At 39.7% G+C, this 27,080-nt stretch overlaps 1 protein-coding gene across 2 annotated transcripts in view; it reads left to right on the forward strand.

Annotated features, from left to right (window-relative positions):
* zgc:172282 (leucine-rich repeat and fibronectin type III domain-containing protein 1-like protein) overlaps positions 1-27,080 on the forward strand; it is a 63,764-nt gene that overhangs the window by 31,203 nt on the left and 5,481 nt on the right. The window contains exons 7-9 of one of the 2 annotated variants that reach the window (XM_008309759.3): positions 13,248-13,894; positions 18,238-18,303; positions 20,807-22,876. In XM_008309759.3, coding sequence (XP_008307981.2) covers positions 13,248-13,894; positions 18,238-18,287 — 697 coding nt within the window. In that variant the 3' untranslated portion in view covers positions 18,288-18,303; positions 20,807-22,876. Of the gene's footprint in view, positions 1-13,247; positions 13,895-18,237; positions 18,304-20,806; positions 22,877-27,080 lie in introns of those variants that run through there. The other variant, XR_003049578.1, reaches the window with a different exon arrangement.

The raw sequence follows: 27,080 nt of genomic DNA on the forward strand, positions 1-27,080 counted from the left end.
CTGAAGTCCTCTGGCGCCCCCCTCCAGGTGGGGTTGCACCTCTTACTGCCTTAAACCAATTTTACAACATTGTCTCAGATATAAGTAAAATATGCTAATATCGGGCCGATATTATCAACCTGATATTAGCATATTTTGTAATATCTGTAAGATTCGTTATTGTTTTTTTTTTCTCCTATAATAAAAACCCAATAACGCAATGTCTGGGTTTTGCCTTAGCGCTATATTGGTATCGGTTGATATCGAAATCGGAAGTGTTTGGACAATATCGGCATATCGGATATCGGCAAAAAGTTAATACCGGAGCAAAGCAATTGACCTTCTAAAAAAAATACTCAAACATTGTACTTCAAGAAGAAACAAATATTTAACTGAATTTGGTGGAATATTAGTTGATGTGTACTTTCGGTCATGTGGACTTCTGGTTCGGATTTGAGACCATTCTCAAATGTTGACAAATGTGGACCAAAAATTGCTTCAGATGCAATTACAGAAAAATGTGGACAGCGGATCCTTTGCTCAGAAAGTGTGTCCAAACCATTTCCTCCAGCTACTCCCCTGCCCCCCATCTGCACCTTCACTGTGTGCTTCCATCTGTGACACCGTCCTGCCACTTCAAGAACATCAGCAGCTGCTGGCTGTAACAGCCTCTAAATCCCACCTGCCTGACCCGACCGGACCGGTGATCGCCTCTTACAGGACACTCACACTTTTCCAAAGATAAAACCGTCCTGCCACGGAGACAGACACAGGCTGCTGAGCTTTCAGGGTCAGCACTTGACTTGAGGCGTCAACTGTTGCTGTTATATCCTGAAGAGTAGATACCGTGGCACATGCTGTTATAGATAAATGAACAATGAGGTTTTTCTCCCCTTAGACACCAAGTGTAATATTGACACACAATGGCACTATTATCAAACACTTGTCTTACTCACACAGCAGATACTTATACTGTGAGGTCCCAGTGGCCCCTCCAGGCAGATGGACGCCGTGTACGGCATCCATGTTCATCTGTGACTGGTGTACGTTCAGATTAATGGACGTGACGGGGTTTCTTCGTGCCTTCAAGGTACTCAGCAACCTCAGCTGGCTGGTTTAGATGCAGAGCAGATTAACACCGAGGACCTCAGGGCTGCACCGTGTATAAATGTTATTATGAAACTCTGCTCTTTATTGTTGGCTTGAATCTATGTTTGAGATTTTGTTTTTCTTAATTTTCTGATAAAGCATATAATCAAATGGATAAATATCCAAGGTTTAATGGTACGTGGAAATGGAAAGTGTAATATTGTAATAATATGAAGTAGAAGAAAGCAAATAGACGTCTGTCTCTGGAGCAGCAATTGGTTCATGTAGCAGTTTGCAAACTTTTTGGCCGCACACCCCTAACCAGGTTGACGCACCACCATTTTCCCAAACCATAGACACCCCATCCCCCCAAAAAACACAGCAAGGTGTCTCATAGGGACACCAGTAACAGTTGTGTTCAAGAGGAAGTTGAGTCGCAACTTTTTTTGCATCATGTTTTTCAGGAGTTTACAAATAATGTCTATTGACTCGGGTCGCGAAGGTTTGTGACTTTTACAATAAGGGTCCACAGAAAATGAGATCAGGAAACACTGCTATAGGCTGTAGCTTTACACGTGTATCTTACATTCGTGCCCCGAACATCTTGTACCAAACTGTTTGTATCAACACATGAATGACAGTACACGTATTTATACCAATTTTTACATTTGTTGATAGTTTGTTGATACTTTTTCCACTTTTGGTTAAATGAACTAAAAAAAATTGTCATGTTTTAAATATATATATATATTTTTCTTTCATGGAAAGAAATGACATTTCAGGGTCCACAGAAAATGAGATCAGGAAACACTGCTATAGGCTGTAGCTTTACACGTGTATCTTACATTCGTGCCCCGAACATCTTGTACCAAACTGTTTGTATCAACACATGAATGACAGTACACGTATTTATACCAATTTTTACATTTGTTGATAGTTTGTTGATACTTTTTCCACTTTTGGTTAAATGAACTAAAAAAACTGGCATGTTTTAAATATATATATATATTTCTTTCATGGAAAGAAATGACATTTCACAGTAAATTAACAAAATATCTTGTATCTGTCAAAAGAAAAATATTAAGACATCAGAAAGCCGACTCTTGGAGTTTTTAAGCAGTGGGAGGAAGAGCAGCCTGCAGGAAATGTATTTAATCATTTATTTATTTGTAGAATGTTGAGAAATTGTCAACTACTACATAGTACTACAGCAGCCTCGGGGTAGTCTCCACCCAACTGATTGATAAAGGTCAATGCTTTTGTTTCTGGTAAGGCAAAAACGCAAAGTTACAAATATAATTATAATTCAGACTTCTACGTATATATTACACTGTGTGTTTTGATTGGACGATGAACTTCTAAGCCCTCTTACAAAGGATCAGTGAGATTTTAACTATATGCAAAATATCAGGAATTTCCACTACAGTTTCTTTCCATGGGCCTCATGATGGACTGAAGATCCTGTCTGCGATGTAATCCTAGTGTTGGCATGGATTTGATCCAGCTCCTGCTGTGATCTTTAATAGGATTAAGTATTTAGGTGATGCAGGAAATGATTTCTCTTCTTAAAGCATAACTGGGTGTCCACCAGTGTAACAGATGTGTTAATCTTTTTTAAGTGTCCACCTTTTTATCCATCTGTCCGTCCATCCATCCATCCATCCATCTGTGCATACAACCCTAGCAGAAATCCATTCTGTTTTTGAAATTTCCAAATTCATGGTTGCAAGAAATGAGGCAGAACTTCGATGAAGATCCAGACCTTCGCTTATTCTCGAACCTAACTGCAGGTCATTTCAAACATCCACTTATATGCTGAACTTAATTTTATCTCCCTTGGACTATCGTCAAAAATCCAGAGCACTTACCATATTTTTTGGACTATAAGTCGCACTTTTTTAATCCGTAGGCTGGGTTTGCGATTTATATTCATGTGCAACTTATATATTGGAATATATGATTTCACATGTTGTCTTGTGTACCAGTATCTGCTACTCCTGTACTATTGAAAATTTACATTTGTTATTTTCACACTGATAGCCGCTAGAGGGCACTGGTGCGACTTATATGCCGGAGTTACTTTTTTTTTTCTTCATTATGCATTGTTTGGTTGGTGCGACTTACACTCTGAAAAATACAGTACAGTAAATGAATCTTCTCACATGGAAACCACTGACCTTCTTGCTATGAGTCATCAGAGCTACCAGCCATGTTCCTTTGTGCTGTCTCTTACCAATGAGAAAACACTTACATCTATAGAAGCTGATACTGTGTTTTTACGAGCATTTCCAAAACCAACTCACTATCAATTATGACACATTAAATATTTTTCATCCCAGTTTGAAGGGAATTCCTTCAATATTCCCATGCTACTTTCCATCCACCTAATCAATGACACTGCTGAAAGAAACAAACCGAAAGAAACTAAATTGATTTTCAAAAGGGCATGTGGAGTGTGGAACAAATAAGCAAGTCTTGTTCCATGTATGGATCTATAACTTACATTTGCTTTCATCACTCTTCTGGTCTCCATAATTGATCGGGCTTCCTATTGGCTCACACTCTCCAGAGGTTCAGAGTCTTACAAATACAGCTGTAACTAACGGCTGTCGGTGCAACAACTTCAGTCATGATTTCACTGGACTCCTGCTGCGTGTCTGTTCATGTCTGTTCATCCAGCAGAATAACATTTAATTTTAGCGTCAGATGTTTGATTTTGGATATTAAACCTATCTAGATAGTATCTATAAATAGATAACGAGGTTAAATTAATGACTCCAGCATAAAGTACAGTCAGGAAACATTTAACTTTGACTTTAGTTTACTCCTCATTTCAGGCTTTTTGCTTATGGTTTCTTTCCTTAAAAGGCAGCAGAGCTGGAGAAAAAAAATATGTTGAATTATTTAAGCTGCTGTTTCATAGGACAGGGGACAGAAGGAGGCCAAGGAGAAATGGTGGGTGATAAAAAAAAAAAAAGTATGGATAAAATGGAGGAAAACAGCACAGGTAAACCCCGAGGCTGACGACAGATTAGGGAGAAATAGTTGCTGCATGACAAATTTAACATTCAGCCTGAACCGTTAATGTTACACTTCATGAATTCTACTCAGTCACGACTAAAGATAGTCTCCTTCACAGGAAGTCACAAGGCTCTGCCTCTATATTAGCACATGGAAATGTTTCCTAAAAAACAAAATTCTGCCTCTAAAATGTCACATCTAGATTTTTTGTTGATGAAGCCCTATTTTACTAGCCATAATCAGTTATTGTCCAAAACTTACCACAGCTGCGTCCTTTGTTATTCGTTTACCTTGCATGTCCTGATCTTTTCAATCACTGCCTAGTTTTGGCTTCAGCCTCCAGTTAGATCAGGTAAACACACAGGTGCTAACTAGGAACAAGTGACGGCTGATTAAGCCATTGAAAAAGACAAGAAAGATATATAAAAGGAAAAGAGAATAACTCCTCCAGAATTTAAAATAAAGTACTGACTCGGTTTCCCCCTACGGGAGATGAGGGGGGAGAGCTCACCTCCCAAGAGAGGGCAGAGTCCACCGCCAGAGGACACAGCCTTTAGCTCATGAGGTCCCAATGAAAAAAAAAAAAAAGACCTCACACAATGATTAATTACCAGGAACAGTTGTAATAATTTAACTCAAAGTACAAAGAATGGCTCAAGGCTACTGTCTCCTTCTGAAGGTGGAAAGCTGTGGAGAATCGCCGAAGACAGCCAGACCTTTTGTGACATCAGCAGTAAATAACTGAGAGGAGATGAATGAACAATTATATCAATAATAATAAATAATACAGGGCTACGCATAATTAAATTGTTCAGTGAGCATTAAAATATCTAAAGGCTTTAAAAAAAACACCTTAAATAGTCCAGGTGAATCAGTAGGGAATAATAGTTTAATCATTGTTTTCGTTAATCAGCTTCGTTTCGTCGGACAATCCTGCCATTCCTATTTCCATATCCTATAAGCTCATGAGCTATTTTACATTTTGTCAGCCATTACTGAGCTGTTTTCACAGCTGCATGCCTGCAGTACTGGCAGGGTGGGAGTTTCTGATACATGGCTGCTGCGTGCGTTGAGCCCTAATTATAGCTTGCAGCTAACGCAGCCAAGGATCGTCAAGAAACTCTCGACGCTAGAAACGTAATCTGGGTTAGATGTATTTAAAACAATAATTATAACATAAGTGAGCAGCTCTGCTCCTCATTAGATGTGCATTGGACCCATAATCCCTGTAATTTCTCCTGTTGTTGAAATAATGAGTGATATTGGCATTTATTTTTTATCCAGGGTGTGTTTGGAGGGGTGGACAGGATGGGGGTGCTGCAGGGGCTCTCCTGTCAATCCTGCGCCCTCCTCTGTTCATCGCTGAGCACAGTGGCAGAATAATTGCCACATTTAATTATTCAGAAAGAGTCGGGGAACCGTGTCATAAATATTCACTCGACGTTTTGCTTAAATCAACGGTCAGAACCCTGGGCTTTGGATGGGACTGCACGACATGGCGTGTCTGCGTGCACGCACTCCTACTCACGTTCACACATGCACGACCGTGGCCAAAGGCTGACTGATGGACAGTATTTTGTCATCAAAGTGTCCACCCGTCAGTCCGCATAAATGAGCGCACGTAGGACGGAAATGTCAGGCTCGTACAACAGACGGACGTTGATGCCAGCGTCAATCTAACGATGACGCTTTTATTACCAAGCAATTGTTGGTCTGAAGTTGTATCCGGGTCAGTGGCAAATAAGAGTCAGTATGATGTCCAAATCCAAAATTAGATTTTTTTTTTTAACCAATCAAAGAATTACAGTCCACCTTAAATTGTCAAAATGTTAAACAAAATAATAAAATTGACAAATATTAAACAATCCAGCCTATTAGGAGTTATGCAAGTGTGCTGATGAAGTATATTTAAAATATTTTATTTTGTAAACAGAAAGATGCCATATACATTAATGATTTCTCTCTATTCTTAAGTCAGTTGAAAATAATTTTAAATTTAATTTTTACAGTCTAGTAGAGAGCTAAAATCATACGCATTTTTGTGCAATATCGGTGATATTGTTGAGAATATTATACCAAGTGACGATACTGTCAAGACCAGGGTTGTCAAACATACGGCTCACGGGCCAAAATCGGCCCGCTAAGGGGATTTAAAGCGGCCCACTTGATGAATTTGGAATGGAAAAAAATGCACTTCATGTCTGTGATTTATTTTTTCAAATGATATTTTGTTAAATATGAATGTTTTCTAATATACTTGTGCTGATTGAAGTGAAGTAAATGGCGCATGAAATGAAGTGAAAGGTCAAGTAGTGAAATAATTTAGGTGTTATGTTCAATGTGAACACATCATAGTTTTTCATCATAAAACAAAAAATAATACTCTTGATTATGAAGAACCTGATTGACACAATTAAAATTGCACTTCTGAAGTACTAATCAGTTTTCCCAATTATGCTGTTTTCACACTAGCACATTGAAAATGGCTCCAAATATGGTGGTTACACCAGGTGACATAACAGAGGTTTGACTTGGCAGACCTAATTCCCCTTGGAGATAGAACCCCCATGTTTCTCTAACAGGTTTAAGGTTATGACAGTGTATTTCAAATTTGCCCTTATTCTTTTAATACTATCTAAAAATGTCATAAAATCAGGCATTTTGAGGTCTGAAGAAAATGTATATATATTTTAAATTGAATTCCAACATTATGAAATTTTCACATTTTGCAGTTATTGTTTGAGGAAAAGCTGGAACAGTTCACCTGTCAATCAAATGGTGACATGGCGTCACACCTGTGGTCAATTTGGATCTGTATAATCCTGGACGGTGATTTTATCTTGTCCAATTTTACACACTATCTGTATAATCCTGGACGGTGGGTTTTTTTTCTCCATACAGACAGACTAGACAGTCACGTCCATTGTACTGTATATTCTTGATTTTATCTTGTCCAATTTTACACACACACAAAAAGAGAGGCCTTATAGTTTATATTTCTATTCCCTGTTCCAAATGTTGAAATCTTTTTTTTAATTTTTTAATTTTACATCAATTAAAATCATGACAGAAAATAAGTAGATGGTATTCCATATGTTGATGATGTCAGCAGATTGGCAGGAACCACAAACAAAGCACTTGCATTACATAGTGGCAGAAGTACAGTATGTTTACCTTACCCGCCGTATCACCTTCAACTGTCTCCATTCATCTGTCTCTGTCGTCTTGTGTTGCATCCTAAGCAGCTCACGCCTTGCTGTTTGCTTTGTACCTCAGTTTGTAGTTTGACAGATATGAACGTATTAAAGGTGTATACACATTCTCTGCGGGATTTTCCAATGTAGTGATCAGACAGTTAGGAGCTGATTTGCACAGTTACCTTCCTTTGTGCCACTCCAGATGAGTAATAACCCAGGGAAATGACAGCAATCTCAAGTAATTACCAGCTTTCGATTGCAGCGCTGTTGAAGAAATAAAGTTAGAGGAGGAAATCCAAGGAGAATTGAATAAAGAGTGCGGGGGAAATTCCGGTGTGAATTGTCATATTAAAAGTAAGAACTCGCTGTAAAGAAGAATAAAAATACTCTTGAAAAACTGCAGAGTTGGCAGCGGTGCCTTACAAAGCTCATGAGTCTTCAAGATAAAAACATTTTCTGTTTCTGATGCACAGCATATAACCAGACAAAGCTACTTTATAATACTACAACCATGAGGCTGCGTTTGTTGGAGGTGACATACTTTCGTCAACTGTAGGTGTATCTACAATTTCCTCAAAGTTGTGGGTTTTCCATATATATTTAAAATTGTTGGTAAAAATGCTAGCATTGCCGCACGCAAAGAAGTAAGAGTCGACCTTGACGACACTCACCATCGCCCATACATTGCAGACATTTACCGACAACACAAGGGCAAGTGAATCAAAAATACTTCATTGATCCCTTCGGGCAAAGCTTGGTTTCACAGCTGCTCCTGCAAAAGCTTAGCAGTGTATATAAAGAGTTACACTATGTAGAAAATATATTTTGAAATTGTAAAAAAAATTATAAAAAAAAATTATAAAATTATTTTTATAAATACAAGTGAATACAGTGTATTTGAGAAGTATAGAAAAAACTAAGAAAGATTTCAAAAATATAAACAACACTTTTTTCTTCGTTTTTCTTTTTTTTTTTAGTGTTTATCAATTTACAAAATACAAAAGAAAACTAACTTTGTGTAACAACCCTCCAGCTCAAAACTAGCATCAATTCTTATTGGTGCACTTCAGGGGTCAGTCAGGGATTCTGGAGGATTTGAAGTCAGGTGTATAATCAGCCATACCAAATTATACCAAACAGGTGCTAGTGCTCATCAGTGTCACCTGTAGGTTGAAAGAGTCATTAACTGGAACAGGAGCAGCTGTGTAGGAGGCTTAAAACTGGTTGGGAAGCAGCCAAACTCTGCTGCCGAAGTTCAGTATTCAGTGAAACCACAGTAATTAGATTTTTTTTGTTTAGATATTTTGCAAAAGTTACAAATAAAAAGATACAATTTATGATTTTTTTTTATTTCCTCCATGTTTTTCTTTTTTTTTTTTTAATTTTCTTTCTATTTTTTTTCAGGGCAATAATGACTTGTGTACAATGGTGTATCAGTGGACTTTTCTCTCCTAGTCTTGACAACTATTGTCTAAACCTCAGTATCGGCGGCCAACCCATTCTTGGTCATTGTATTTGCTGGTTACAGCTTGAGCTTTGGATATTGCAAATACTCAAAAAAAAATACTTTTTTTATTTCTCGTAGCATTTTTACACAAACGTCTCAAGTGAAGCCAAGATCACTTGGCAGTTTTTTTATCTGCTGTTCAGTTCCAACAGGAAGGCACTTTCCGTTCGGTCGAATGTTTGCAGTCTGTTCTCTGTGTGGGCACAAACACACACGCACACAAACAGTGTGTCGGTGGGTGCGAGGATAACAAAGTGATGACAAAACGGGACTGTTGATCTGTTTGTTCAGCGTGTGAAGCGCAGCGCTTTCTGTGAACTCCTGCATTCTCTTTGTGTATCTGTGTGTCCACTGTTGATCCCATTAACTGAATAAACCGTCCAGTATGACTTTGGTGTCAGAGGCGCTTCTGCCTGGAACAGAAAGCCCCACATCCTTCGGCGTGACACTGCTATGCAAAAGACCAAATAATTAAAAGAATGCTAATGCTAACACACCTTAAGCTAATTTAGCTAAGAATCTTTTAACGTCATCAAATCACAGCAAGCTTATCTGAAAGATTTTTGCGAGAATCTTTTAACGCCATCAAATCACAGCAAGCTTATCTGAAAGTTTGTGTAGAACTTCTCTTGACGTCATCAAATAATAAAAAAAACATGAATGGTCACTTTTTGGCTATTTTTTTTAGAAAGTTTTTCCAGAATTGAAACAAGCAAAAAAGACAATATAGCTATAGGTTTTGAAGCAGCGACTGACAATGTTCCTCCTCACCGAACACACAGAACCCTTTCATGTACCTTTGCCTTTTAGCAAAGCCCCAGGGCAGTGGAGGTTTCCCAATTTGGATCCTATTAAGAACAAGACGACTGTAGGCAGAGGGGGGGCACTGCATGCGAGTGTGTGTGTGCAAGTGTGTGTTCTGTGCAAGGGTTGAATAGAATTGATCTGGAGCTGCTTCAGTGAGAAAGCAATCGATATTTATGACCTGACATCTGGTTCTGATCAAATACAGCGATGTGTGGGGTTTTTATAAATGAATGAAATGAGTAGAGTCAAGGTGAGGGTGAAGATGTGTATCTCCTGCTTGATGATCGATTCGAGTAAAAATTACATATTGAAGGAAAAATATATATTTATATTTCATTTACATGGATCAGCTTGTGGGTTGTCGTGGAAACTGACAGTGACTCTGCTGTGGCAATAGTATCATCTCCTGCACAGCAGGTTTAGATATAAATAAAACAGCACAACCAATGGCAGGTGTTATTGACCATTTTCAAAAGAGTGCACAACATCACAGTCTTTGTGGCAATAGAGTTACTTAAGGTTCCTTAAACACGTTACAGATTTCTCAGCGAATCGAAGCCTTACTCCTTCATAGTTATATTTAGGCTGCAGCAGCATATGGTCCTATTACTACTACTGTACTACTACTGTACCAGCCGTAATGCTAAGTGCTGCTGATCTAACCACCTTGACGTTGTATGGTCCCTGCTGCATTCTCAATCAGCTGTTCCCACAGATACACTGGGAGAATTTTGTATTTTATTTCAGTGTCTGGAAGAAAACCCAGCAGCAGCAGACACATTTTCATGTTTTTTTTTTTTGTTTGTTTTTTTTTTTTTGTCCAGGGAGACCGAGTCATTATAAACTGAAATGGCACAACACAATTACATTAAATCACAACAAGGTTGAAAATGTCAAGTACTTGAAGCCAAAGCAGTGGCACGTTGGATGGATCTGGTTGTTAGAGTGAAATAAAATATATCATTAAACCTGGTTGGTCGGGGCTACGGTATATGATTTAAAAGAGAGCAATGACCGTAAAATTACACTGAACTTTTATTAATAAAATATATACCAGCAGCAGCAGTGGTGGAATCACAGAGTCCTCTGCTCTTGATCTACAGGTCTGTTTTATTGTGATAACTGTTTTGTACCTTTTTTGTTATCAAGTTCCTTTAACATTTAACATTATTCTTTTTAATAGAGCTTTCAGACATGATAAAGTCAAAACCATTATAGAGCTGTAAAACAAATAGTAAGCTATAACAGTCATACTGAACATGAGCTAAGGGAACTCGAATACATCGACTCACTTTCAGTTTGTCTCAGATTCCCAGGCATGGTTTCATATCTTTCTTCAAGCACAAATCATTTTTCTTCTTTCTTTGCTTTTTTTATTTATTTCCTGTGGTACTGTATGGTTGAATGCACGCGCTATTCAGTGAAGTTTCGTTTTATAAATTGGTCAGAGAAAATACAGCTCCGCTCCCAAAACTTCCCAAGAGGAGCATGAATATCTCTCTTAAAATCTGTAATAAAAACATGGTGCTAGTATCTAAAACAGAAACAAGCATTCTCTAATCTGACCATTGCTGTGACTCTTTCTTCAAAATTTGCTGTCAAAGCACGAGGTCCCCACAACGTTGCTTTACAAATTGTGTCCCCACAATTATAGCTAAACAAAGCTATGCACACGCACACTGTGTTTGCACACCGTGTCATACCTTCTTACCCTAACCATAGAAATTACATGACTAATCTTACCCTGTAATTGAGCAGTAGTTCTAATCCTAACTACAAACTAAATTTACTAACAAAATGTGCTGGCACGGCAAAAGATCCCCACAAGTATGGTTGAACAAGGATAGACACACACTCATTGAGTTTAATGTTGTCTTTTACATGGAAAAATATAGCATCAAAATCATTTGCAAGCAGTAAGCAATCCTTTGGCCACACACACACACACACACAGTGCCAGGTGTGACTCCAATCAGTTACATTTCACATCAACTGCTATGTGGCCTGTGTCTTTCTGCACACACAGATGGAGGTACATTTATAGGATATAGGTGACAGGCAGGCAGGAAAACCTCCAATCCAATGGGACGTTGTGAATAATCGCAAGGGAAAATAAAACACGGTCTTATTAGACGCAGCTGTGGCGTGTTGACGATTCCACCGGTTTTACCCTAGGACTCTAGTAGAAAGTAGTGCAACACAGGGAGACAACGAGGAACTAAAGGTAAGCAAAATAAAGCGCTGCAGTTGTTTACCAAGGTGATTTTACCTTCCGTGAATTTCCCATAGGGATGAGTGCAGGCAGAGAAGAACGAGGGCAGAGCTACTCACCTTGGGAAATACCAAGATAGAAGTTGATGACGGGACGAGTCAAGAAATATGTCTAATCGGGGGAATGAAGATTTCTCCGTGGCTCCGAGGGATGTGTACGTGTGAGAAAACTGTCTCATGAATCCCAGCTCTTTTGGGAAATAAGGACAATGAGGTGTCTGCCACAGGCAGCACAGCAGGGAAATACACAATAATAGTACATGTGTCACCACAGCTATTCCCATGTAATGGTACACAGCAGAGTAGAAGAGAGATTTGGTAAGTCTGGATTTCTTTAACGTTACTGATACAGTCCAGACGTGAATGTAGACTGAGTGAAAACCAGGGAATTTCTACTAACGAGTATGGAAATAAGAATTAAAAGGGAAAAATAGGAAAGTAGGAAAGTGAACTACTTGTCATTGTGACACAACACACCACTGCACACACAACCAAATGTGACCTCTGTTTTTCACCCATCACCAAAGTGAACAGTGGGCAGCTTTAAGCACCGGGGAGCAGTGAGTGGGGACGGAGCCATGCTCAGAGCACCTCAGTGGCAGCTGGTGGACTTGAACCTGAAGCCTTCCGGACCCAAGTCCGCTTCCTTCCTTTCCACTAAGCCACTACTGCCCCCTAGATTTAGTGATAGAGAACGTAAGAGATGTAAATATAATTGTTTTTGTCCTAAATAAATTGGACAACTTTTTTTTTTGTAACAATCTGCACTGTTAGTATACAGTCCACATATGGGCACAAATATCTGCAAATGAGAATGTGTTACAGATCTGACCTGAGCAAGGTTGCAGCCAAACTCTGGTTCTGGTGTGAGAGATTTCAAATGGAAACCAGTGTGAATGAAAGGATTAATAAATTGAATTAAATGTTGGAAAGCCTTCGTAGTTCATTTAACTGTGTGTGTGTTTGCAGTTATTATAATGCACTTTTGCTGTAGTGTCATTTGAAGTATATAGTTGGAAGTTTGAAATTGCGGCATTTTTTTAGGGGTTGTCTGACCCCTAAAAATAACACTCTGCTGCTTATTATACTTTACATTTCACAAACTTGTGAAACACACACAGGAGATGAATGTGGGGCAAAGAAAAGTTGGGATTCAGAAATTCTGAATAATGTGTGCTTTATTACTTTGTTACCAAGAAAATACTGTTATCAACAATTTTACGCACAATTACAGAAAACAACATACGGCCCGTGGGCCAAAATCGGCTCGCTACAGACTTCAACCAGGCCCCCTTGACTCTGTCAGGCTGACTTCTGTGATATCATTCTTAAAATGAACTGATCACAACTGTTTTTGTGTTTTGCACGTTTTTTAGGATGATCCCATCCACCAGCAATGACTTCCTGGTTCGGGACCTCGCAGCTGGACGTAGTTACGATCTCTGTGTCCTGGCCGTGTTTGATGATGTCGTCACATCCCTGACTGCAACGCGTCCCCTGGGCTGCCTGTCGTTCACCACGGACGCAGAGTTCAGCCAGTGCCAAGCACTGCACAGCCACTTCCTGGGAGGAACTATGATTATCATCATCGGGGGGATTATAGTCGCTTCTGTGCTGGTTTTCATCATCATCCTAATGATACGGTACAAGGTGTACAGCCACCACGGAGCAGGCCACGGGAAAGCTGCCATTGCAGCGGGTGTGCCGAGACCACAGAGTAACGGACAGGGCGGCAGCGCACAAGTCCAAGTCCTCCCTCGGTCAGCTTCGAAACTGAGTCAGGAGGAGTCTGGAGCGATGGCATCTTCTCGAGCCATGTCGCCTAGCAACACTATGAGAGACACTGTGGCCCTGGTCGAGGAGGAGGGCAGTGGACGTAGCAAAACCAAAAGAACTGACCCTCTGGCCAGTGAGGAGATGCTCTCGCCCACAAAAGTTTGTTTCTCCTCCAGGGTCGCCATTGAGATGAAGAGCAGGCCGCCATCTGTCACCAAAGAGCCCACGTCCCCCAAGGAACTGGCAGGTAAACAAGGAGGGGGAGCCGTAGAGATATTGAGGAAGGAACGAGGGGAGGAAGGAGAGAGGCTGAGCAAATTAAGTTAATCGAAAAGTGATTTAAGAATATACACAGCGTCAGAGCGGGAGATAATGAGAAAGTCAGTGGGAACAAAAGGTTGAAGGAAACAGAGATGCCACTTCCTTTGGTGTGTTCGAACATTAACAAGTATTTCATCAGGTGTAGAATTAGCATAAGACATCATTTGTCTTGGTTATTCAAGTCCGCTGCAGCTTTGTTGTTTCACAGACTGGAATGTCGGCGCTGATAGGTTGAAGACTCTACCTCTCTCTGAAAGATTTTTGCTTGGAGTAAAAGTATGCCGATAATGGTGGTGGGGGGACGACGACAGGAAAATGTTGGGTTAGAAAAGCATCTGCGACAACAGTGGTAAGGTCGACCTGTGACTAGACCAGGCGCGGGCAAACCTTTTAACTCGCGGGCCACAATTGTCCTAAAATTGAACATGAGGGCCGAGTCAGGGGCTTTCGTGTAGTCTAAAGGGGTATTGTCCAAAATACAGCAGACATTTGTTTCCGTTTTTTTACTGCGCGGATGAAGTCAATGCTAACTCTGTGTTTTCAGCTTTTATCCATGGCACTTAGGCAAAACAAATCAAAGCTCTCTCCGTCTTTCACTCTGCATAAACAGTCCCCTTAAATAAATCATGAATTCAAATGAACAAACTCCAACAGTTAAATGAACGCCCCTCCAGTAAAACGTAGATTGAATCTTGTTGTAATAAATAAAGTGTGACGGCAGAAACACTTACAAGTTTATAAACCTACACTGGAAGTATTTTTAAATTTCTCCTTTTACTTTTCACTTTGCATTAATCATGACCTGCTGCATGCTGATGTTTTTTTGTCTCCAAAAAGTCTCTGTGGGTTGGCATTTAAAGAAAGAGAGGGACGCGATAATTAGAGTGGGATCACGCTACGCTAACATTAGTCATATTAGCATTCCTGGTGAGTTTTCTGTTCAAGTGCTGCAAAGTAGACTTGGAGAACTTTTAAGAAAGCCTGTCTGCCATTAAATGTGACTGTAGGTACATAGAAAAACACATTCCAGTGCAGAGGAGAGAACAAACCAACTATTCATGTGTATAAAATATAGAAAAAACACAGTGAGTTTCTTTTAAAGTCATCATTCCCTGGATGAAATCCTATATATATATATTTAGCGACTACAGTATGCGTGTCGTATTTGCATGCCTGTAGGGGGCTCTTTCTGTAAATCCAGGCCAATTCCTTTAGATCCAGTGGGAGTCTTTTGAAATTACCTCAGGGCTACATCACAGAATACTCTATACAGTGCATACATATAGTTTTAATTTTCATTTGAGATAGAAAAAAAAACTAAAACATTCAATCATTACTAAAGTAGTGTTGGAAAGAGGATTAAATCGGCAAAAGATAAAACTACAGTTAAGTGAAAGAGGATTAACTCGGCAAAAGATAAAACTACAGTTAAGTTACAGTTACCATGGCAGTGAACAGTGCAAACGATTTGACAGCTTAATGCACCAAACACACACACACACAAAAACATTTTACAAACAAACGCTAAAGCTAATGCTTTTTCTACTTTCCAAACTCAAATGACTACAGTCTCACTGTATCACCTGATTTCTTTACCTTTGCAGCGTTCTTTTCTAACTTTTTTTTTAACCATTCCTTTTATTGCTTTTATTACTACGATTATGAAAAGAAGCATGTGTCAGTGCATTTGTGGGAGGACGTTCTGAAACAGAGCTCAAAGGGCTTCAGTAGAAATTGCTTTTTTAATAATTTTTTCCCCTCCTTTAATCCTTTTAAGGACTGCAGGAATCGGCGTTACAAACTCGACAGTTCAAAAAAACCAATTACACTCACATTCGAACCTGTGGCCAATTTAGATATGAACAAATGAACTAAATCTGCATTTTATTTATTTTCTTTTGGTTTGTGGGCCTTAACTACATGTACATTCCATAAAAAATCACCATGGATCGAAGTAGAAAACTTTTTTTTGTGTTGTATGTAGAGCAAAAACACTAGCCTTTCTAAAACGATTATTATTCTATAACTACTTCTTATTCAGTCCAATCAGGACACTAGAATGAAAACACTGGCTGCTCTGGAGGAATACCATATTTTCCGGACTATAAGTCGCACCAGCCGAAAAACGCATAATGAAGAAAAAAGAAATATAGAAATCACTCCGGAGTATAAGTCGCACCAGCCAGCTAGAGTGCCCTCTAGCAGCTGTCAGTGTGATAATAACAAACATGTGAAATTATATATTTTAATATATATAAGTTACACCTGAGTATAGGTTGCAAACTCAGCCAAAGGATGAAAAGAAGTACCATTTATAGTCTGGAAAATACAGTACTACCATGGTATATGGAATACCTAAATTATATACTTATTGACAGCACATATATAAACTCAAGCTTTTTTTTTTTTTTTTAAGTTGAAACTGATTTTATTGTAGTTTAGATATCACTGGTTGTTTTTTTGTTTTGTTTTTTTCTTTCCATGCTGATGGATGGTCTTTCAATTGATCTCTCAGGATGTAGGAGGTCCTGAGAGAACTGGCTCTGTGTTTCCCTGATTGCTGCATTGCAGAAAAAAGCGACATTGATCTGATCAGGGAGGGAGCTGCAGTGAGCGGGAATACTGTAGGTGTAGGAATCAGCTGGCAAGGAGAAGAAGAAAGGATAACAGTTCTCATCAGACTCATCTAGGAATTGGAGATTGGAAAATGTGATCATTTTTCCTTTTGTGTTGATAGACATTTACAGTTGGATTTTTCAGGCAAAGACAGATATCACCCTCTCAGAAGTTGTTTGATTCTAATATATACAACTTTGTAATTGAAGGAGGGTTTCAAACAGACGTTGGTGAAATAAATGTTTTATCATGTTCTTCTTTTTAAGTGTTGAGCTGTGCTACTGTTAACGGGATCAGTCGTTTTTGCATCGATTAAAAATGAACCATTTTTAAATCATAGCAAGCATCAAAGTTTGGAAACACTGAAATGATTCAAAGACCATTTGAAAGAAACGTAGGGCAGTTTGTTACTCGATGCAAGACGTAAAGAAAAGAAATCTACCAATTATCTGATAGAAAGAAGGGATTTTCAGATAGAACCAAGAGAACCCAAGTATCGATTTAAGACCCTCCCGTTATTTCTCACTGGTTTCAGCTCAGTTTTCAGCACCAACCTTAGCAGCAGGAAACTCCCACGTTCATATTCTTGATGTATAAAGAGAGAAGTGTGACTGTTGCACCCCTGCAGGGTTCTAGTAAAGTGGAACGACTTGGACAAAAATAGAGACGATGTCTTTGCTTCTCTCTGGACTCTGTGTGGTGTTGTGTGCCCTGGAAGAAGACCTGTGTACCTTATTTACTGTGTTGAATTACATTGAAGGGTGACCTTTTGACACTGGTGGTCTCACCTTGGGGTTTGAGGCCAAATGTGTGACAGAAGGACATGCAAGCGGATACTGCACTGTTGGACTGGGATGCTATGGGGTATTGTGTTGCAGGATTATTGGCAGTTAATCCAGGTTATGTACACATTGATTTGATGTCAAGAAGTGCATAATAATTTATCAATGATTTCTACAAAGACATTGATTTATGTTATTACTTAACATCAGTGATTATCAATTGGCGACACACGGATTCCAAAAATAAGCACCAAATAATAATGTTGGGAAAAAAAGTGATTTTTATTCCATCTTATCTGCCCCTCCGACAAATATAGTTGACGACCCTTGACCCCTTATTTAACTACAGTATGAATTCTCAGGACTCAGACAGGGTGTAATCCTATTGTAGGCTTCTAAAATACAAAGTATATATTTTTGTCCGGTTTGGTGTCCACTGTGTAACCACCTTGGCTGAATGCAAATGTACCTTTAAGATGACACGGGGCAGGACACCAGTGTGTCACTCCTGTGATAAGTGCACAAACAGTTTGTTCTCCCAGCAGCCCGTTCATGACCCCGAGCAAATCCACTGAGTCTCTAATCTGTCATCGGTCTCTTCACTGACAGCCCGTTCATCCGGCCTGAATCGTAGTCACCGCGGTCCAACTGATTTCATTTCCTGGATCTTCTCTCCTTCACATCCATACTTGTTTTGTCTGGTCTTCGGTTTTTACTTGAACAGAAATTTGTTTGCTCTTTTCAATTGTTTCTCACCACAACTCATCATTTTTCTCTCTGTCCCTCTGTCTCTCTCTCTGTCTGTCTCATTCTTTGTCCTCCTTCACGTCTTGCTTCTCTATGTTTCTGTATTTCTTGTGTACGTCCACAGCAGACAAGAGACGGCCCCGTAGTGTCCAGCGGAGAGACGTTAACATCTGATGATCTATTGGCCAAAGTAATTCCTCCACAACAAACACAGAGTAAACATGACCTTTAAACCTCGTCCACCTTTAGTTTTCCCTTGTAGTGACCCCAGTGTCCCACCCTTGACCCTGCGTCTCCTTTATATTCCCATTCCTGTGATTTCATTTTAATGAAGCATGCGGCCGAACAGTAAAAATAATACGTCATACAAAAGATGTAGATTAGGAGTAACTAATACGTCATTAGAGCTCCGGTCTAAATGTTGAATTTTTCATTCTGTTTCGTAGACTTTTTTGCAACCTGGTGATATACAGTTTGCCTTTGAGAGTCAACTTATTTCTGCATGGACTCACTGAGATACAGTGTAGTTCGACCAACATTTTTCTACTCTGTAGAATTCTGGGGGATGTTTTGCCGCCTTTTCACCACCTGCTCCACTGGCTCAGAAATCAAGTTTTAAAACTTGCGTTTGGTTTTTGAAAAAGTACAAAGAATAAAATACTATCATAACAATGTAAAAAAATGATGGAAATACTCCAGAGGGACTTGTATGTTTTTTTTCCTCATTATGCATTTTTTGGTTGGTGCGACCTATACTCAGGAAATATGGTATATACTGTATATATACATTATATATACACATATGTAACAACACTGAGTACTAGGCCAGAGTGAGAAAAGGTTGAGCTTGGTGCAGCAGAGCAAAAAACAAACTCAAATCAAAAGTTTTCGTCAGCCAAAAAAACCCTCCCCCAAAAACCATGAATTATTAACACTCTTACCCATAGGTGTCAGTAATATTTAATGCACCAGTTTGTCCTACTCACTAATGTAATTCGATATTCTATATACTCCCTTCTTGTGGTCGATTGTTATTCAAAACAATTTCAAATGATTGCTTTATAGTGTTGATGTGTCGCTCGTTTCTTTTACGACAGAACTCTAATTTAGTTCCTCGTCACCCGCTTTTCACCCTTTGACTCCGCAGCCAAGTCTTTCATCTACCTCCCGTCTCGTTCTTATTCCCAGGTTGTTGTTTTTGTGTTTTGTTTTTGACACTGGTATCTGCTCTTTTTCCCTCTCTGCCATCCTTTTATCTGTTCGCTCCTCGTTTTCAATGAACAGCGTTTTGACGCTCATCCCCTCTCATTTATTTTCCCGCCTCTCCTTTTCTGCAGACACATCGACTATATATATATGTTTTCCTTTTTTTCCACCCCTACGTGCTTTCTATCATCAGTTCTTACCGCCGTTCCAAATAGCCCTCCATCTCCTGCATCTCATTTATCTTCAGCGTGTAAGTGTGATGGAGATGAAAAGAGAAGATAGGTGGAGGATGATGGAGGAGAAGACATTGGGGAGGTGTAGTGTTTGTGATGGATTTTTTTTTTCCCTTTACATGCTGAGGCATTAAACAGAGTGTGTCATTTTTAAAACCAGCACCACACGCTCTGACCGTACATTGAGGCTGTTCGAAAAACCTTTCTTTCACAAAGACAGGTGGAAAAATGCCCTCGTGACAAAGATTAAAAAATTAACTTCTGGAGCCAATACACTGTCACTACTACTGATTTTTTTTTTTTTTCCTCAGTTTCATTTTCTCTGTCAGTAGATTCTGCCATCAAAGTCATAGATTAGATTACATGTCCAAATGTGACAAAGTAATAAAGAGCTTGAGTAAAATCCATCTATCTCTAACACACATATAAAGCCTGCATTTATTTATTTATTAAAATGTCGCATTTTGATTTTGCATTAACAAAGATGATGTTTATTTACACGTCTTTTTAGTGTGGAAAAAATCCCACTTAAAAGTCACTCCAATCTGTTATCAACGTTTTTTCATCCCACACAATCCTCTTGTGGCAGCTCACGCACCCTCAGGGGGCCGTGCGCCATACTTTGGGAATCCCTGGTCTAATTACAAAGGTATCCTGGCGAAAAAAAAAAAAAACCTCTAATTACAAAAGTATCCTGGCGAAAAAAAAACTCACATAAACTTACAATCTTTAATGAGCATGAAAAGACGTTAACAGTGATCAAACTGAATCATTACCGCTATCTTTTGTTCCGTTTGCCATTGGGAAGCAGTGATTTTCTTTAAATAAAACCAAACAAAAAAAAAAAACAGAGCACTTTGTTCATAGCAGAAGATATAAATACAAACCAAAATTCTCCAAAGAGAGTTGTGATAAATCTAACCCTGGGACGGGATACAAATTCAGCCCTCGCTAATTTGTTGTTTGCAACAAAACAACCAAAATAAAGTGTTGAGTTTTTCCCTCCCACATTTAAAGCTTTTGTAATACTGCAGAGTATTGTAAATCCCATTCTGTTATGTATCGTTTTTTTTTTTTTTAGGATCCTTGAGTTTTTCTCCTTCCTTTCCCTCATGTACATATTAGAACATAGTTTTCTAAATGAAACACTGCATGGTTGTTTACCTAAAGGTCAAAGTACTACGGTATAGAAAAAAAAAAAGGATTTCTATGAACTATATTTAAACCTGTGCATTCATGCTTTTTTCTTTTCAGAGCCCTGATGACGTTGTTCTGGGAGATGGCAGATGTGGAGTATGGACGTCATCACCGTTGAAAGCTGGTGAAGAACAAAAAAAAATAAAAATAAAAAATAATAATAAAAACGCTCCATTAGCTCCTCTGTCCTCTACCCCCATTAACTGTGACCATTACTTGGTGTCCATATATATCACAGGGCGGTAGAAACTGTACTGACTGATTTATTTTACGCCGCTCCTGCTTTTTACGTCTCTCCTGAATGACGGACTGTGTCAAGACCCCGTTGTCAGTTGGCAGCCGATTTGCCAGTTGCTGCAGAAATGAGGCTGGCAGCCCGATCACCTGCATCACTTACTGACTCACAGAGAGGTGCTCATAAATGTTGCATTTACCACTCTGCGTTTTATGGATACGCCCGGGAAAATGCATACAGTGTGCGTAGATAACATTAAAGGGTGAATGAGTTAAGCCCTGTCCCTTGAATGGAAATAAAATGTCCAGTCGGAGCCTCGGCGTGTTTGGACCCAGGCGAGTGGGTGGCAGAATAACAGTGTGTGAAAAACATTGGATGCACTGATAATCACGCACATGGATTCTCTGAATATACTATGTTACACTGCACAAGCAGAAATGGAATAAATTCATAACAACAAAAAAAAAAAAAAGAAAGTATGTGAATGAGTGATGATTTTGGATATAAACCTCTTAAGTAACAGCTTATCTCATGTGTTGGCCCGTTTGTGGATTTCTTTTTGCCGAGTTGATCACGTCACTGAGCCAAACCGGAGCTGCATCTGGACCTTAACTGGACACTTGACAGATCTCACAAGCCTTTGGGAAACACATGCACTAAGGAACAGGATTGGCTTGAAAGGCCAGAACTGAAAAGCCTGGATTTGGTGGAGCCGGATGTGATGTTCTTGACTGTGGAGTAGTGTGAAGCACACGTGTGTGGACTAGAAAAGAGAACAACCTGAACCCTGTTTTCACCCAGAGCCCTTTTCCCCTGCGGTCCCACACCTACTGGTTTCCATTGAGGCTGACAAGGAAGAATCTGGAGGACCTTTTCCAGCCTCTTAGGTAAGAAATGTACTGATTGGTAAATTAACCTAATTAAAGAAGCATTAAGTGGGGAAGTTTCTACTTCCTAAAAGACATGGGCTCATTAATTAGTTTGGCATGCGGAGTAGAGGGAGTCACCCCAGCTAGCTGTAACTTCCAGTCGTCTGTAGTCCAAAGAACACTTTCTGTTTGCATCGTCTCCTCCTTCAGTCGTGCGTGACCTTAACGAGCGCCCCTCTCTAATTGCTGTCAGGTAGATTATTAGAGAGGCGTCCTGGCTAAACAACCTGCCGCTGTTGCTGCACTCCACTGAAAAAAAAAAATATCACAACAGCTCATGGGAAATTTATTCTCACCTCCTCCTGTTTGTTACTTTTTATTTGCCTGAAACACTTTTTTTATCTTCTTCTCACCTTCTCTTCGACTTTAATCCCTACCACCTCTGTCCATCAGAAATCTGGTCTTTCTTACGTGTCAGCCCAAGGCTAGATTTGATGCTTAAGAAAAATGTAATACCCTCAAAGATAATATGGTTGTGAGCCCCCACGGCAGCCACAGGGATGGACTTTATCTGTACAATGGGAGGTCTGATGTCCAGGGTTTTTTTTTTCCTGGATAGAGAGCTGTGAGGCTGTTAAGGTTTCTGAAACAAATACAGGGGGTCCTTGAACGACATGGGAATTTCATTCCTACTGCACAACACAAGTCGATTTCTGCCAGCGGGTGGAACACACACAATATGGACCTTTACCAAGTACCTTTATCACTCATTGACGTTAACACAGTGGTAACATCATAATCTAGGACAGGGGTGTCAGACTCATTTTCGCCAGGGGGCCACATCAGCAACACCGCTCCTCTTGAAGGGCCAGTTGTAACTGTAATGCAGTGTAGATGCAACTACTCCATAACCTATTAATAAATGTTCCTGTAATTTATAATTATTTCGTCAAGTTACAAAAATGGTTTATTGCTGTGTACTCAAAAACAATTATCAGGTGGTGTAAACACAAAACGCCGCAAATCGGGGACCTAGCTTTGTGTATGCAGTTGATCTGCATTTCCTGTAGGGGCAGTGTTTTACTGCGTAGGAATTATTAATTACTTTTACATTTAAATTAAATTGCATTTACTGTACAGTATATGTGCTGTCATCGAAGAAGTCATTTTTTTTATGTACAATTCACTTCTAATGTTGAGCGATCTCAGATACTCGTTTCTTCAGTTCAATAGACATATGAACAGTCCTATTATTTGGCCTGGATAATGGTAAAAAAAACACACAGTTATCTGCACATTTAATGTGGCTGGTATCAACTAAGGGACACAGATGAGAAAGTAGAGTTTCAGGCAGTCAGTTAGAAATACAGACGTCTCTTGGATGAAGGTGGAAGCCCTTCTAGAAACTAAAACAGTCAAGTTGTACCTCTTCACCAACTAAGAGACTGAATACAAGGATTAAAGTTAGGAAAATAAAAACTCTTTTATCAGATCATCTAAAAAGCCCAAATTTGCCTGATTTTTTTTAAAATGTAGTTACTGATCATTTTTCTGTAGGGGCTTTTGGGGGTAAACTTTCAGAAACCAAACCCGTCCAGCTGCCTACATCTGACCTTTGTTGAACTAGAAACTGCCTACATCTGACCTTTGTTGAACTATGATCTCATTTCTCTCAGAGGTGAGAAGAGCGACACATACAGTATGTCGACAAAGTTAAACACAAAGTGTGTGTTCTTTTATGTATTATTCATACCAGCATATTTATTTTCTGTCTTCACATCCCACTCTCTCCTCTGCTAACACCGGGCCTATTCTCTCTCTCTCTCTCTCTCTCTCCTCCCGTCCTATTCTGTTCCAGTATCTATATTTTTACATCTTTGCTTTCCTCCTCCTACCCTCTTCTCCTGTAAATCCCCCTGTTCGCTTCCTATTCATTAGACTGCTTATCTTGTGTTACTTGTATGGCAACAGAGCACTGAAGACATTTTTTTCCTCAATACACGCCAGAATCTGTACTTGAATGTGACAAACCCGACGCCATAAAAAGACCCTTTGTCTGGGAAGAGAGCGTGAATATGGGGTAACGACTTATTTTAATACAATGTTGAATCATATTTTCAAGAAAAGGAAAAGTATAATGTGTTAATCACTATTATATCAATGTAATAGCACGCCCGTCCCCCAACAGATCAGAGGAAAAGCAGGAATTCGGTGTGTTTGAGGGAGAGAAAAAAAAGTGCCTTTTCTCTCCTGCACATTTGCAGTGAGAGTCAGTCAACCTTAAGATGTCGGAGTGAGTCGGACAGATGGGGGGTGGGGGGAGCAACATAAAGCTGGACGAGGGATGATGATGGGAAAGTTTGAAAATGTAACTGTGGTATGAATATCAAAGACAAGTATCATAAATTGACAATATTATTTAAGCATAACACTTAAGCATCCAAACAAACACCAAAAAGCAAAGATGTACGTAATTTACGTAAATATATATAGATATACATATCTATATATATCTATATATATAGATATGTATATCTGTATTTATGGGGGCTAAAGTTGAGAGAAAGGGTTCTCGCTGCACCATGGGAGTTTCCTCAGCAGTCTAGACCTGACCTGCTACCTCTTTAGTCTTCTGCGGACCAGGGTGTCACAGCTAAGCTGCAGCCGGACCGCAGCTGAGACGCAGCCGGCGGAATATCTCTCACTGACTATAATGGCAGCTAAATGCAGCAACCGCCAAGCCGCCTTAACGCATCCAGAGGAATATGGGTGTAAGCCTTCGCTAACTAAGCCAACACTCCCTATATACTGTCAGAGAAAAACATTGCCTCTCCTTGAGTGGTCAATGTTAAACAATGTTAATTTTAAATATTAAAAAAAAAGTTCATTTATATACCTACTTAAATACATGCTAATTCGTTAACACGCTAATACTTGTTTTTTTTTTACTGTGTGGCCTTGAACAGAACATGCTTTTGAAGAGCATGTTATTAGCCGGCAACTAAATGACTAATAACCAGTGGATATATACAGGTTACTCGTTCACCATTAGACTTGCAGTGCATCCACCACCGCTTCCACATGATTCCCTCTCCAGTTCCCTCTCACCACAGGGGCTGTTCACCTTGTCGTCTTGCATCACCACAGGTCAAACAACAACCTGGCGCACACGTTCACACTTTCACACAGTTATAAGCAGAAGAGTGGGAGAGTGAGCCTTTTTTTTCTCTCTTTAGAGGCTCTGCATGGGTTCGATTCCCATTTTTTGTTTGAATCTTCTTTTTTCCCCCACCCAGCAGGGGATTCATGTGTAATGAGTTCAGGATCCAGCTGTGATCTCTATGAAAACTCAGGCTGATTTTTATGACAGATATATTATTCATATGTAATGCGCATGTGTCTGAGACATGTTTGGGAGGACGGTTATGTTGCAGTAATGTATTCAGGCCCATGTCTTGAAACATCGGCGCAGCATCTGCCTCCAGAAGTGACATGCAGCTTAAATCGAAGCCACGTCTTGGCCCATCATCCCCACATGCAGGGGATGTGCTCGCACTGTACCTTTCTGCCATTTCATTCCCATTTACAGCCTCTCTAAAACATAAACCCGACGGTTGCTCGGAGGAAACCATAAATGTGGCTGCAAAGAGGTCACAGGTAGAAGATGTTACAGTTAACATCTGCAGTAATACTCTGAGGAGACATAATGCAGTACAAAAAAACACAGATCCAATTCACACAATCCCCAGAAAGGGTTTCTTCTAAATGGATCTACGACGCTGAAAGACATTAAGATTTCATTTGTTTTCTATGGGCCTGCTGCTGGCAAAACAACTGAGGAAATGTATGCACGTATATTGGTAACGAAATAGAACTGTTCTTTTGGTTACTTTTTAGTGGCTTCAATCTAAATTCAAAATTCTGGGTTATATATTGGGTATATGCAGTAAAAAAAGTAATAAGGATTATCTTGATAGTCTGGTTTAGCCCAGTTGGGAGGACACGGTTTTTTACCTTTGAAATAGAGGACATTTTGAGGTTCAAGATTTACTTTGGATTTATGATAAGAAGTATGTTGACGTTAGGGTTGGGGTTATGTTTTGGGAGGGTTAAGTAAAAAGTAAAAGGGGAAAGTAGTTAATTGTTATGTATATTCCCACATACAACGTTACAAGGGGCAGAGGTGGTGAAGGTGCAGGAGTTCAGGTACTTAGGATCAACTGTTCAGAGCAGAGGAGACGGTGGAAGAGAGGTGAAGAATAGAGTACAGGCAGGATGGAACAGCTGGAGAAAAGTGTCAGGAGTGATCTGTGACAGAAGAGTGTCAGCTAAGGTGAAGGGAAAGGTTTACAGGACGGTGGTGAGACCAGCCATGATGTATGGTTTAGAGACGGTAGCAATAGAAGACTGACAGAAGACAGGAGGCAAAGCTGGAGGTGGAGGTGGCAGAGTTAAAGATGCTAAGATTCTCTTTAGGAGTGACAAGAATGGACAGGATCAGGAATGAGGTCATTAGAGGGACAACACAGACAGGAAGGTTTGGAGAAAAAGCTAGAGAAGCCAGATTGAGATGGTTTGGACATGTGCAGAGGAGGGACAGTGGATACATTGGTAGAAGAATGTTAGAGATGGAGCTACCAGGTAGGAGACAAAGAGGAGATATATGGATGCAGTGAGGGAGGACATGCAGATAGTTGGAGTCAGAGAAGAAGATACAGAGAACAGGGAGAGATGGAACTCAATGATTCGCTGTGGCAACCCCTGAAAAAGGGACAAAGCCGAAAGAAAAAGAAGAAGATTCCCACATGAGGACAAATATTTGTTTTGTACGTCATGTGTGCACATGTTTGTGTGAAAGTGAGTAAAAGCAATATTTGAAATGTTAACTGCTTAGACAATACGCGGCATGTATCATGGATACTGAATAGTGTGTACGTCATGCTATCACAATTGGTCTCATGTTTGTAACATAATATTTCGACCTAATGGTCACTCATAAAGCAAATGAGTCACCGGTTATCATGTTTGTAAGCATGTGAAATTGAGTGCGCATACAACACACACACACACACACACACACACACCCGCTTGACATTTACCGTCTATGCACTGGTAAAGGTCAACTGATTTTCAATTCTGAAAACAAATACATGTTTTGTCTGTGCAGGGCTCACCACTTAGAACCAGATGCAAGCGAAGCAAAAGTAGAAAGGAAAGAACAAATGGG

This window comes from Cynoglossus semilaevis, chromosome 4 (assembly GCF_000523025.1).
Source record: "Cynoglossus semilaevis isolate Cse_v1.0 chromosome 4, Cse_v1.0, whole genome shotgun sequence".
Taxonomy (NCBI): Eukaryota; Metazoa; Chordata; class Actinopteri; order Pleuronectiformes; family Cynoglossidae; genus Cynoglossus; species Cynoglossus semilaevis.